The 14709-nt window shown below is 41.4% G+C and overlaps 1 protein-coding gene across 32 annotated transcripts in view; it reads right to left on the bottom strand.

Annotated features, from left to right (window-relative positions):
- The window catches only part of Dlg1 (discs large MAGUK scaffold protein 1), a 209914-nt gene that overhangs the window by 48414 nt on the left and 146791 nt on the right, over window positions 1–14709 (bottom strand). For all 32 annotated transcript variants that reach the window (NR_045516.1, XR_003951751.1, XR_003951752.1 and 29 more), the window contains one exon: window positions 12119–12275. Coding sequence is in view for 28 of the 32 variants with exons in the window: in NM_001252435.1 (NP_001239364.1) it covers window positions 12119–12275 (157 nt within the window). In the remaining 4 variants the exon portion in view is untranslated. The remainder of the gene's footprint in view (window positions 1–12118; window positions 12276–14709) is intronic.

Below are 14709 nucleotides of genomic sequence, written 5' to 3'. Positions count from 1 at the left end.
GGTGTGGTGGAACACACCTTTAATCTGGGCTACACCTTTTGCTGGAGACAATATAAGGACATTGGAAGAAGGGAGTCTAGCTCTTGCTCTTGCTCTTGCTCCTTTGCCTGCTTGCTGCGTGAGACTGAGTAACTGCTAGATCCTTGGACTTCCATTCACAGCTGCGACTGAACAATTGTTGGGAATTCGGCTGCCGACTGTAAGTCATCAATAAATTCCTTTACTATTTAGAGATTATCCATAAGTTCTGTGACTCTAGAGAACCCTGACTAATACAGAAGTTGGTACCAGGAGTGGTTCTAGAGTAACAGAAGTACAAGGATGAATCTTTTAAAATACTGGAATTGGCTTGTTGATCCACCAGCACTTTCAAATATTGAAACCTCTCCAGATTCTCTCCCTCCTGGGAGCTCAGAGAATTTTGAAGACCCATGGTTGAAACTATATTCCGAACTTAAAGAAGCTAATGCCCTTGATTTTCTTAATGAATTAGGTGATTCAGTGCACAAAGCTTTCTACAAGATGGGGAAAAAATCGAAAAATGATTTTACTGGCTGGCTGCTCTTAGTATCTGTGGAAAAAATGATGAATGAAAGGAAGGAGTTGTGTGATAAAATCGAAAGGCTCCAGACACAAGTAAACGATCTAAAAGTTGCTAAGTGTGTCCTTGAGGAGAATCTTCTCTCTTGTAGCAATAGAGCTCAAGTTGCAGAAAATCAAACAGAAACTCTCATTGTAAGGTTGGCTGAACTACAGAGAAAATTCAAGTCTCAGCCTCAGAGTGTGTCGACAGTTAAAGTAAGGGCTCTAATTGGCAAAGAATGGGATCCTACAACATGGGACGGGGATGTGTGGGAAGACCATGTTGAAGCTGAGAATTTTGAATCCTCAGATTCTCAAGGGTTTGCCCCACCTGAGGAAGTAGTACCCTCAGCCCCACCTCTTGAAATAATGCCTTCCCCACATGAGGAAATTAATTTTGCAGAGTCTGCTCACGGCCCACCAATAGTTTCTTCTAGACCTGTAACCAGACTCAAAGCAAAACAGGCTCCTAGAGGGGAGGTAGAAAGTATAGTCCATGAGGAAATTCGCTACACTACTAAGGAGCTTAATGAGTTTGCTAATTCATTCAAGCAGAAACCTGGTGAATATGTGTGGGAATGGATTTTAAGGGTGTGGGATAAGGGTGGAAGGAACATAAAACTAGAGCAGGCTGAGTTTATTGACATGGGTCCTCTGAGTAGAGATTCTAGGTTTAATACGGAAGCTCGCATAGTTAAAAAAGGTGTCAAAAGTTTGTTTGAATGGTTGGCTGAGGTGTTTATCAAAAGATGGCCTACTGGAAATGACTTGGAGATGCCTGATATTCCGTGGCTTAGTGTTGATGAAGGGATTTTAAGACTTAGGGAAATTGCAATGCTAGAGTGGATATATTGTGTAAAGCATAATTGTCCACAATGGGAAGGTCCAGAAGATATGCCTTTCACCAGCTCTATAAGACGCAAATTGGTGAGAGGGGCACCAGCACATTTGAAGGGTTTTGTTCTTTCCCTTTTCCTTGTGCCAGATCTTAGCATTGGAGATGCTTCTGCTCAATTAGATGAATTAAATTCACTGGGTTTAGTTGGATCCCGAGGTAACAAGGGCCAGGTGGCAGCATTGAATCGCCGGAGACAAGGTGATCCTAGTTATTATAATGGACAGCGTAGACAAAAGAATGTTTATAATAACATACCCAGTAATGGTCAGCACAGGAGAGGTGAAATTTATAATGGCATGACTCACTTGGACCTTTGGTACTGGCTAATCAATCATGGTGTTTCCAGGAATGAAATACATAGGAAGCCTACTGCATATTTGTTTGATCTGTATAAGCAGAAAAATTCTCAAACAAATGAAAGAAAGGCTACATTAGATCGTGGTAAACAGCAATCTCGGCCAGTGAATCAATTTCCAGACTTGAGACAGTTTGCAGATCCGGAACCCCTTGAATGAAGGGGTGGCCAGGTTCCTCTGAGGAAGGATCTTGATAAGACACTCAAAGGTTTTGCTGTTACCCTTTCTCCAGTTCTTCCCCAGAGGGACCTACGGCCTTTTACAAGGGTAACTGTACACTGGGGAAAAGGAAATAATCAGACTTTTCGGGGTCTGCTGGATACTGGTTCTGAGTTGACACTGATCCCAGGGGATCCCAAGAAACATTGTGGCCCTCCAGTTAAAGTAGGGGCTTATGGAGGGCAGGTAATTAATGGAGTTTTGACTGATGTCCGACTCACAGTAGGTCCAGTAGGTCCCCGGACACATCCTGTGGTGATTTCCCCAGTTCCAGAATGTATAATTGGGATAGATATACTCAGAAATTGGCAGAATTCTCATATTGGTTCCCTGAACTGTAGAGTGAGGGCTATTATGGTTGGAAAGGCCAAATGGAAGCCTTTAGAGTTGCCTCTGCCAAAGAAAATAGTGAATCAAAAACAGTATCGTATTCCTGGAGGAATTGCAGAAATTACTGCCACTATCAAGGACTTGAAAGATGCAGGGGTGGTGGTTCCCACCACATCTCCATTTAACTCTCCTATCTGGCCAGTGCAGAAAACAGATGGATCATGGAGAATGACAGTTGATTATCGAAAACTAAATCAGGTGGTAACTCCAATTGCAGCTGCTGTACCAGACGTAGTTTCGTTACTTGAGCAAATTAACACATCTCCTGGCACCTGGTATGCAGCTATTGATCTGGCAAATGCCTTCTTCTCAGTACCTGTTCATAAGGACCACCAGAAGCAATTTGCTTTCAGTTGGCAAGGCCAACAGTATACCTTCACAGTTTTGCCTCAAGGATATATTAACTCTCCTGCCCTGTGTCATAATTTAGTTAGAAGGGATCTTGATCGTTTGGATCTTCCACAAAATATCACATTGGTGCACTATATTGATGACATTATGCTGATTGGACCAAGTGAGCAGGAAGTAGCAACTACTTTGGACTCATTGGTAACACATATGCGTATCAGAGGATGGGAAATAAATCCAACCAAAATTCAAGGACCATCTACCTCAGTGAAATTCTTAGGAGTCCAGTGGTGTGGGGCATGCAGAGATATTCCTTCTAAGGTGAAAGATAAGTTATTGCACCTGGCCCCTCCTACAACCAAGAAAGAAGCACAACGTTTAGTGGGCCTATTTGGATTCTGGAGACAACACATCCCTCACTTGGGTGTGTTACTTAGGCCTATTTACCAAGTGACTCGGAAAGCTGCTAGCTTTGTGTGGGGCCTGGAACAGGAGAAGGCCCTTCAACAGGTCCAGGCTGCTGTGCAGGCTGCTCTACCACTTGGACCATATGACCCAGCAGACCCAATGGTACTTGAGGTGTCTGTGGCTGATAGAGATGCTGTTTGGAGCCTCTGGCAGGCCCCTGTAGGTGAATCACAGAAAAGACCTTTGGGATTTTGGAGCAAAGCTCTACCATCATCTGCAGACAACTATTCTCCCTTTGAAAAACAGCTCTTGGCCTGCTATTGGGCCTTAGTGGAAACTGAACGTCTGACAATAGGACACCAAGTCACTATGCGACCTGAACTACCCATCATGAGCTGGGTACTATCAGACCCTGCAAGTCATAAAGTGGGACGTGCACAGCAGCAGTCTATTATCAAATGGAAGTGGTATATACGTGATCGGGCCAGAGCAGGTCCTGAAGGCACAAGCAAGTTACATGAAGAAGTTGCTCAAATGCCTATGGTTTCTACTCCTGTTACAATGCCATCTGCTGCCAAGCATGCACCTATAGCCTCATGGGGTGTTCCCTATGATCAACTGACCGAAGAGGAGAAGACTAGAGCCTGGTTTACTGATGGCTCTGCACGTTATGCAGGCACCACCCAGAAGTGGACAGCTGCAGCATTACAACCCCTTTCTGGGACAACCTTGAAAGACACAGGTGAAGGGAAATCTTCACAGTGGGCAGAACTTCGGGCAGTACACATGGTATTACAGTTTGTTTGCAAGAAGAAATGGCCAGATGTACGATTATACACTGACTCATGGGCTGTAGCCAATGGATTGGCTGGATGGTCAGGGACTTGGAAAGATCACAATTGGAAAATTGGTGAGAAAGACATCTGGGGAAGAAGTATGTGGATAGATCTCTCCAAATGGGCAAAGGATGTGAAGATATTTGTGTCCCATGTAAATGCTCACCAAAAGGTGACTTCAGCTGAGGAGGAGTTCAATAATCAAGTGGATAAGATGACCCGTTCTGTGGACAATCAGCCTCTCTCCCCAGCCATCCCTGTCATTGCTCAATGGGCACATGAACAAAGTGGCCATGGTGGTCGAGATGGAGGTTATGCTTGGGCTCAGCAACATGGGCTTCCACTCACCAAGGCTGACCTGGCTACAGCTGCTGCTGATTGCCAGATCTGCCAACAGCAGAAACCAACACTGAGCCCCAGATATGGCACCATTCCTCGAGGTGACCAGCCAGCAACCTGGTGGCAGGTTGACTACATTGGACCACTTCCTTCGTGGAAAGGACAGCGTTTTGTTCTTACTGGAGTAGATACTTATTCTGGTTATGGATTTGCCTTTCCTGCACGTAATGCCTCTGCTAAAACCACCATTCACGGACTGACAGAATGCCTCATCTATCGTCATGGTATTCCACACAGTATTGCTTCTGACCAAGGAACTCATTTCACAGCCAGAGAAGTACGACAGTGGGCTCACGATCATGGAATTCACTGGTCTTACCACATTCCCCATCATCCTGAAGCAGCTGGGCTGATAGAAAGATGGAATGGCCTTTTGAAGACGCAGTTACAGCGCCAATTAGGTGGTAACAGCTTGGAAGGCTGGGGCAGAGTTCTTCAGAAGGCATATGCTTTGAATCAGCGCTCGATATATGGTACAGTTTCACCCATAGCCAGGATTCATGGGTCCAGGAATCAAGGGGTGGAAAACGGAATAGTTCCACTTACTATCACTCCTAGTGACCCTCTAGGAAAATTTTTGCTTCCTGTCCCCATAACTCTAGGTTCTGCTGGCTTAGAAGTTTTGGCTCCAGAGAGGGGAGTGCTCCTACCAGGAGCTACAACAAACATTTCATTGAACTGGAAGCTCAGACTTCCCCCTGGTCATTTTGGGCTTCTAATGCCCTTAAACCAACAGGCTAAAAAAGGAATAACAGTGTTAGGAGGGGTGATAGATCCAGATTACCATGGGGAAATTGGATTACCTCTTCACAATGGTGGTAAGCAAGATTATGTCTGGAGTGCAGGAGATCCCTTAGGGCGTCTCTTAGTACTACCATGTCCTGTGATTAAAGTCAATGGGAAACTACAACAGCCTAATCCAAGCAGGATGACAAAGGACGCAGACCCATCAGGAATGAAGGTATGGGTCAATCCTCCAGGAAAAGAGCCAAGACCTGCTGAGGTGCTGGCTGAAGGTGAAGGAAATACAGAATGGGTAGTAGAGGAAGGTAGTTATAAATACCAATTAAGGCCACGTAACCAGTTGCAGAAACGAGGATTATAAAGTAATATGAATGCCCATTGTAAATTTACTAATGCGTTTGCGATTGTACGAGGGATAGTTATATCATGTTAGGCGTATTTACAACCTTGTTATTGTTTCATGTGAACATGAGATATTATTTGTGTCAAGTTGACAAGGGGTGGATTGTAGTGGCTATTCCTGGTTGTCAACTTGACAATATTTGGAATGAACTACAATTCGGAATTGGAAGGCTCACCAGTGACCCTTATCTGGAGGCTTGGAGATCCTTATCTGGATCTTGGTTTGAAGATCTTGAGCCATAGTGGCTATGGATTCCAGAAGATTGAATCTCCGAGTTAAGGAACACACCTTTAATCTGGGCTATGCCTTTCATCTGGGATTAAAGGTGTGGTGGAACACACCTTTAATCTGGGCTACACCTTTTGCTGGAGACAATATAAGGACATTGGAAGAAGGGAGTCTAGCTCTTGCTCTTGCTCTTGCTCCTTTGCCTGCTTGCTGCGTGAGACTGAGTAACTGCTAGATCCTTGGACTTCCATTCACAGCTGCGACTGAACAATTGTTGGGAATTCGGCTGCCGACTGTAAGTCATCAATAAATTCCTTTACTATTTAGAGATTATCCATAAGTTCTGTGACTCTAGAGAACCCTGACTAATACAACTAGTAAGCATTTACATCTCAATGTTACTGATGTATACTGCCAAGCAGTGCTGTCGTCAAGCACCCCTCAGGGTGAGCAGTACTGCACTCTCTGGAACTTTCAGTGGCAATACTGGGAAAGTCCTGAGTGAACTTGGCTGTACTGCTGGCCTAACACATGTTGGCAATATTGTAATCATCTATTTTTGTTCTGAGGTTTTCACACCAAAATCTAAGCAAATTAAAAATGTACTTTGACAGAAGGTATCAAGGGAAGAAGGTCCTAAGCTAATTTTATTCTCCTAACTAATTTGCCTGACAACACTTACCACCAATTTATCCTTATCATGCTACAACTTATTTTTAAAAGACTGAACTACAGTATATCTTGTAAAATGCGAAGAAAAAAAAAGCCCTATGACTAATTAAAATGGAAGGATCTAATAAACATGCACCCCACGAACCTACAATTAAAGAACATACATACTGTTTCCATTGTCCATCCTTGTGAGTTCTACTGGGCACTTTATAGTCAGTACAAATCAATAACAATCATTTCCCAAATTCTATTACTAGAAATTAGTACTCATGATTATCACACAAGGATAGTGTGCATTTCTGTGATATCTGCTTTGTTTTGCTCAACATGATGCTTTTACCTATCCTAAATCAGATAGGGGACTAATATCCAATATATATAAAGAACTCAAGAAGCTGGACTCCAGAAAATCAAATAACCCCATTAAAAAATGGGGCTCAGAGCTAAACAAAGAATTCTCACCTGAGGAATACCGAATGGCAGAGAAGCACCTGAAAAAATGTTCAACATCCTTAATCATCAGGGAAATGCAAATCAAAACAACCTTGAGATTCCACCTCACACCAGTCAGAATGGCTAAGATCAAAAATTCAGGTGACAGCAGATGCTGGCGAGGATGTGGAGAAAGAGGAACACTCCTCCATTGTTGGTGGGATTGCAAGCTTGTAGAACCACTCTGGAAATCAGTCTGGCAGTTCCTCAGAAAATTGGACATAGTACTACCGGAGGATCCTGCAATACCTCTCCTGGGCAAATATCCAGAAGATGTCCCAATCAGTAAGAAGGAAACATGCTCCACTATGTTCATAGCAGCCTTATTTATAATAGCCAGAAGCTGGAAATAATACCCAAGATATAAGATACAATTTGCTAAACGCATGAAACTCAAGAAGAACGAAGACCAAAGTGTGGACACTTTGCCCCTTCTTAGAATTGGGAACAAAACACCCATGGAAGGAGTTACAGAGACAAAGTTTGGAGCTGTGACGAAAGGATGGACCATCTGGAGACTGCCATACCCGGGGATCCATCCCATAATCAGCTTCCAAACGCTGACACCATTGCACACAGTAGCAAGATTTTGCTTAAAGGACCCAGATATAGCTCTCTCTTGTGAGACTATGCTGGGGCCTGGCAAACACAGAAGTGGATGCTCACAGTCAGCTATTGGATGGATCACAGGGCTCCCAATGGAGGAGCTAGAGAAAGTACCCAAGGAGCTAAAGGGGTTTGCAACCCTATAGGTGGAAAACAATATGAACTAACCAGTACCCTGGAGCTCTTGACTCTAGCTGCATATGTATCAAAAGATGGCCTAGTCGGCCATCACTGGAAAGAGAGGCCCATTGGACTTGCAAAGTTTATATGCTCCAGTACAGGGGAATGCCAGGGCCAAAAAGTGGGAGTGGGTGGGTAGGGGAGTGGGGGGGGGGGGTAATGGGGGACTTTTGGGATAGCATTGGAAATGTAAATGAGGAAAATACCTAATAAAAATATTTTTAAAAAGAGTCATATGTTATTTTGTATTTGGGTTATTTTGTTTCATTTTCTTGCAATGTAGTATTAAATAATAAAAATATCTCACCATTCACTCAGTTATTTTCCTATTAACAGAATAAGATCACTTCCAGATTTGGATTATTATGAATATTCTGTGGATATTTTCATGTTTCTTGGGCAAAATTTATTTTATGTGATTTGTTACCTGCATATTTAATGGCTTCACCAAAGTTCTTATAACATCACTTTATGAGTTACAGTTTCCCCATTGCTCTTGCCCATTAAGTATTGCCTTTAATAATATATATTAATATCCTCTAGCCATCCAACTCAGTGGGATATGTATTTTGAGATATCTCCAAATTCCTTTGTTTACTGGTTCTGTAGTTTTGTACAGTCAACTCTTAAATATCTTTTCATGTGTATCCCCTTTAGAAAAATATCTGTTTAAGTCCTCTGTGAGTTAAAAAAAAAAGAGCATTAGTGTCCTAGTTAGGGTGACTGTTGCTGTTATGAAACACCATGACCAATAGGAAGTTGGGAAGGGAAGGGTTTATTTGGCTTACACTTCCATATCATAGTCTATCCTTGAAGAGAGTTAGGAGAGGAAATCAAACAGGGCAGGGACCTGGAGACAGGAGCTGATAAAGAGGCCACAGAAGGTAGCTGCTTATTAGCTTGCTTCCCCTGGCTTGCTCAGCCTGCTTTCTCATAGAATCCAGGACCACCATCCGAGGGTTGGGTCCCCCAAATGGCTGGGCACTCCCCATCAAATCAATTAAGAAAATGCCTTCTCGCCAGTCAGATCTTATAGAGACACTTTCTCAGTAGAGGTTCCCTCCTTTCAGACGACTCTAGCTTGGGTCAAGTTGACATAAAACTAGCACAGTTACTGAAGCTCTTTATTGTGGATGTATAGACGTTTATCTATTTTTGGGTACAAGTCTTTTGTGAGGTATCACTGAAGATATATTTAGCTCTACATAGCTTGCCTACTTATTTTCAAATGGAGCTTTCTAATGATTAGTGTCCTCTATACTTTGCCCAAGAAATTGCTGCCTTGCCCAGATATTTTTTCAATATTTTTTCCCCCTTAGAAAGAGCTGGCTTTAGGTTTTAACATTTGAGTCTAAATCTACCTAGGATTACATTTTTACTTGCAGAGTAAGACTGACTGTGGTTCATGCTTTTACTGTCTGCCCAGTTGATCCACTGTCTTTTGTTAAACATTTTCTTCTTATGGGAGCATCTTTTGTTACCTCCTTTCTGTTTCACATCTTAGTTGCAGAATTATAGTATTGTAAGAGAACATGCTGTTAAAAATTTGCTTTTGCTTTCTTACAAAGGCCCAGTTTCTTTGGAAATGTGCCTAAGATGCAAATGTAGTCTCTGATCTCTGTTGCACGTTTATTACTTTTGTCTTTATTAATATACTATTTAGTACTTGAACCTGCTATTGTCTGCTTGTTCTTTAACTAAAAGTCTTTCAAGGCTGATTGTATGATGGTGGATTAGCAGCCTATCCTGTTTTAGTTATATGTAAATTAGAATTCCCTCTCATTCCTCACAGGCCTGCCATTATATTATTGGCTCTTACTGACATATTCTGAGTTTGAGATAAATTTATGATTTATTACTAGATGATTTAAAAGTAAATCCTCTATCTTGGGTCACTAGTGCTATACAGTATTGAGATTTTATGTCATTTAAAAATATATGAATAGAGAACTTTTCGAGTATAAATAATGTCACAAAATACTGCACAAACTGAAAAATGAATGTGGCTGGCACATGATAGAAGAAACATACCAGAAATGTCTATCTTTTTATACAGTTTTCAGAGTTATCTCTCTTACTGTGTGATTGAACATCTGACAGACTTAAGATTTATCAATAATTCCTGCATCTAATCCTTTTGAAGGTCTCATAGTTTAAGGACAAAGTCTAGTATAGAATGGATGATCATTTACAAAAGAAATAGCAATCAAATTTTAGTCTAGTTGTTCTATAGCACTGGAGTAACTAGCTGGATGAAAGTTTAGGTATTTGATATGTAGCAAGCAATAGTTTATTAAGGATTATATATAACCTTAGATGTTAAAACATCAATATATGCAGTACTGTTAAATGGAAATTACCTTTCTATGTTTAAGGGCAAATGACTCAAAAGGCAGGACATATCAAGTAAGAATGGTGATTACTATATTTTTAAAGATAACAATAGTGTCTACCTAATAGCACTAAGTCATAGAAGTTTCAAGAACTATCTCTTCTACCTTAACAATCAAAACCATCAGAATAAGTTCATAAAAACTAATTTAAATTAGTACTGGAATTTAAAGAGATGCAAGTGAACTAATATGTAGACTGCCAAAGGAAGACACCCATGGCCATGCCCGTCCCTGGCAGAATGGTGAGGGAAGGAGGACCAGATGGCAGTAGGAAGACTAGCTATCATGTTACTCAATATTTTATGGTTTGTTGTAGACTGGGAAAACATAAACAAGTTAAGTGGACCCCCAATTTGTATATCTTGTGTTCATGAACCAAAATCCATAAACAAGCAAACCAGTAAACTGAAGCTACAACAAAATGCAACTCAGCTATAGGTCGTGTTCACACAGCTTGACTCTTGTAGCCTAAACCATGAATCATTCCCTAGTCCGAGGATTAATCCCCGACACACAATTATTCTGTTACAGTGTAATAACACACAGTACTTCAGGCTCAGTAGCAAGTGCCTTTACCTGTGAACCATCTTATCTGTCCTACTCATTTATTATTTTATTAAAAATATCTCATGAAGGCTAAGATTATAAGACATGCAAAAATGGAAGAAAATCTAACTTGTCAAGACAAAAAGAAGTAACCTCAATACTTAGGAAACTGAGACCAAAGGATACTCATGAGTGGCTGGCCACACTGGACCACAGCTGAGAGACCTTGTTATTAAAAATAATAATGATTATAATAATAGAACCATGAAGATAGAATAATACTAACAGACGTAGAGACAATGTGGATGATGAATTTGGCATAAAAACCACCAAAACAACAACAACACTAACACCAAACCCCAAAACAAACAACAACAACAAAAACCAAACAAAACCCACATGGAATTGCTAGAGAGATTTTATTTGAAAGACTTAGTAGTATAGTAAAATTAGCTGAAGAAAGAAATAGAAAATTTGAGCCTAAGTCAAAACAAGTTTCCAGGCTGAAACTTACACATAGGGAAAACCAAATGTGAGGACAAGAAAGACCATAGCATCATCTGTGGGACAGTTAGATTCATGAAGCCGAATAAAGATATGGAGTCTTCTACAGAGATGCTGACAGACCTTCCATGACTGATGGAGGAGATGCAGGATGGCAAAGCAGGTAGGGGCACTAGCCAAGCAAGCCTGTCAATCTGAACTTGATCTCCTGGACACACAGTGGAAAGATGCATAGCACGCATGCTCGCCACTAGTCACACCCAGTAATTTTAGAAAGGGCTGAAGTGAAAAAAAAATGTTGACAAATTCTATATTCAATAAAATTATGACAGATGGAGGTGAATGTAAAGAGTTTAAAAACTCAGTACTGGGGCTGGAGAAATGGCTCAGTGGTTAAGAGCACTAACTGCTCTTCCAGAGGTCCTGAGTTCAATTCCCAACAACCACATGGTGGCTCACAACCATCCGTAATGCAATCTGGTGTGTCTGAAGATAGCTACAGTGTACTCATATATATAAAATAAATGAATCTTTAAAAACTCAATACTGAAGTAAAAAAAAAATTGAGGAACGTTCTAGGGTAAAAAGCAAAGATGCTCTGAGACTGAAATCTCCAAGAAATATGAATTGTATTCCAGCTGGAGATATAGCTCAGTGGTAGAGGACTTACCTTATAGATGTTAGCTTCAGCCTGAGCACCACAAATAGTAGTAACCATTGTATAGCAACGAACACATGCAGATCATGTCAGTTTGGTTCAAAACAAAAACAAAAACAAAAAACACCCCCAAAATAACAAGACTGAGCTCTATAATGCTTATCAGAAATATACTTTTAAGAAGTTTTAAAAATTCATTTTTAATCATTAACAGGTCATAATATAGACAATAAAAACCTCCAGGTATCAGACCTACCGATATGATGCGATCTCCTTTTCTGAGCTCTCCACTTAGATCAGCAGGTCCGCCAGCAAGGATGAAGGAGATAAAAATCCCTTCTCCATCTTCACCTCCCACAATGTTAAAACCAAGTCCTGTTGAGCCACGATGAAGAACAACTTTTCTAGGTTCCCTAAAAATTAAGAAAAAAGTTAAAGCTCTCTCTCCTCTAGCTGGGCAAGAAGCTCAAAGGAAATAAGGCCAAGGTGAAGAAGGTCCCCTTTGGGCCCCCGCTGTCGTCAAGAAACAGGAGGCCAAAAAGGTGGTCAATCCTTTGTTTGAGAAAAGGCCCAAGAACTTCCGGCATTCGGCAGGACATCCAGCCCCAAAGAGATGTAACACACTTTGTCAAATGGCCCCGCTACATCAGGCTGCAGTGGCAAAGAGCCATCCTTTATACGGTTCAAAGTACCTCCTGCCACTAACCAGTTCACCCAAGCCCTGGACAGGCAGACAGCTACTCAGCTGCTTAAGCTTGCCCACAAGTACAGGCCAGAGACAAAGCAAGAGAAGAAGCGAAGGCTACTTGCATGTGCTGAGAAGAAAGCTGCTGGCAAAGGGGAATCCCAACTAAGAGTCAATATGTCACCACCTTGGTGGAGAACAAGAAGGCTCAGCTGGTGGTGATTGCCCATGACTTAGACCCCATTGTGCTGGCAATTTTTCTGCCTGCTCAGTGTCGAAAGATGGGGGTGCCCTACTGCATCATCAAGGGAAAGGCCAGGCTGGGATGCCTGGTCCACAGGAAAACATGCAACACTATTGCCTTCACACAGGTTAACTTGGAAGACAAGGGTGCTCTGGCTAAGCTGGTGGAAGCCATTAGGACCAATTATAATGACAGATATGACGAGATCCGTCGCCACTGGGGAGGCAACGTCCTGGGTCCTAAGTCTGTAGCTCGCCTCGCCAAGCTGGAAAAGGGAAAGGCTAAAGAAGTCGCCACTAATTTGGGTTAAATGTACACCAAGTTTTCTGAACATAAATATAATTACAAAATTAAAAACAACAAAAAAGAAAAATAATTAAATATCTTAGAAATTTTATGTAGAACCTGAACTTCAGTAGGAGAGCATCCTACTGGTGACTCATATGAGGGGAGGAAGTCCTACTATGGAGCACTGGCTGATCTTCAATTCAACTATCTGGCCCTAAACTCAGAGTTTCCTAAGTACTGGGATAATAAAAGCCTGTATCACTATACCAAGTTGATATTCTTATATTAACAAACAATACACATACGCTAATGGAAAAACAAAAAAACAAAAAACAAAACTAAAACCTAAACGTTATATAAAAGCCTTCTCAAAATGACAAGGGAAAGAGAAATAAAAGAAAAAAATCTAATTTTATATAAAAACAAAAAATTAATGGTAAAAAAAAAAAATCAAGCAAGCAAAACCACCACCACCACCACCACCACCACCACCATCACCACCACCACCACGACGAAAGTAAGAAATAATACAGATGGATCTGAGAAGAACATGGAAGGAGTGAATTTGATCAAAACACCTATGAATATTAAAAAATAAAAACAGTATGAAAGGTAATATAAAAGTAGTACATTTATTTAAAGGTTCTGTCAAGAAAATTTGACATGTGTGCACTGTTGTCTGAGAAATTGCACAGGCACTATTTCTTAGACATACATGCTTTCGGGAAGTACGGTCATCCATTCCTTTAGTTGTAAAGACACCATTCAACTAGTGAGCACAAACCATTTCATTTTGCTAAGGACAGGGTTGACCCCTTTCTGGAATCTGACAAATGAAAATGTTTTGTCATTTCCCATAGGAAAAAAAAACACATTCCTACCCTCTTTTCTTATATCACCCATCTTCATCAAATAAACAAACCCTTAATAAAATCTTCTTACTGGTTTAGCTATATTGCAATTATGAAGGTGAAATCAGAGACCTCCTAGGAGTTATGGGTTGCCATGCTATCTTGGAAAACGCCCATCTCCAAACTTTTAGATAAAAGAACCCTCCTTTGACCCCTGGGTGTGACTGCGTGCACCTGTAGCCCTCGCTCCCGGAAAGGCCAAAGCAGAGAATTACTTAGGATCAGGATCTGATACCACCCAGGCACCGGAGACAAAGTGCACTTCCAAACAAGAGCAGCAACAACAAAGACTTATGGTTTTCGTTTTATTTTTGATGTGCATTGGCCTCCATGTATATATGTGTTAGGATGTTGGAGCCCAGAACTGGAGTTACCGACGGTTGTGAAATGCAGTTGGGTGCTGGAAACTGAATGCAGGTCCTTTGGAAGAGCAGCCAGTCCTCTTAACCACGGAGCCGTCATCTCTCCAGCCCCAAACCAAACAATTTTGTGTTTTCTAAGTGTTTTGAGACAAGGCATCTTGTCTGTCCTCAAACTCACAGAGATCTATCTGCTTGCCTCTACCTCCCACGTGCTTGTGGCTAAGGCTTACACTACTACCCTGCCGGCTTATTACTTCACATCAAAACTCTCTGGCTTGTAGCTCTCTGTTGGTAATTTTTACAGCTCTCGGCATGTAAGAATGATGTGAAAATCACTCATATCTATCTTCTGAGAAG

The sequence above is a fragment of the Mus musculus genome, chromosome 16, assembly GCF_000001635.26.
Source record: "Mus musculus strain C57BL/6J chromosome 16, GRCm38.p6 C57BL/6J".
NCBI lineage: Eukaryota > Metazoa > Chordata > Mammalia > Rodentia > Muridae > Mus > Mus musculus.
This window is presented reverse-complemented; position numbering and strand designations above follow the sequence as displayed.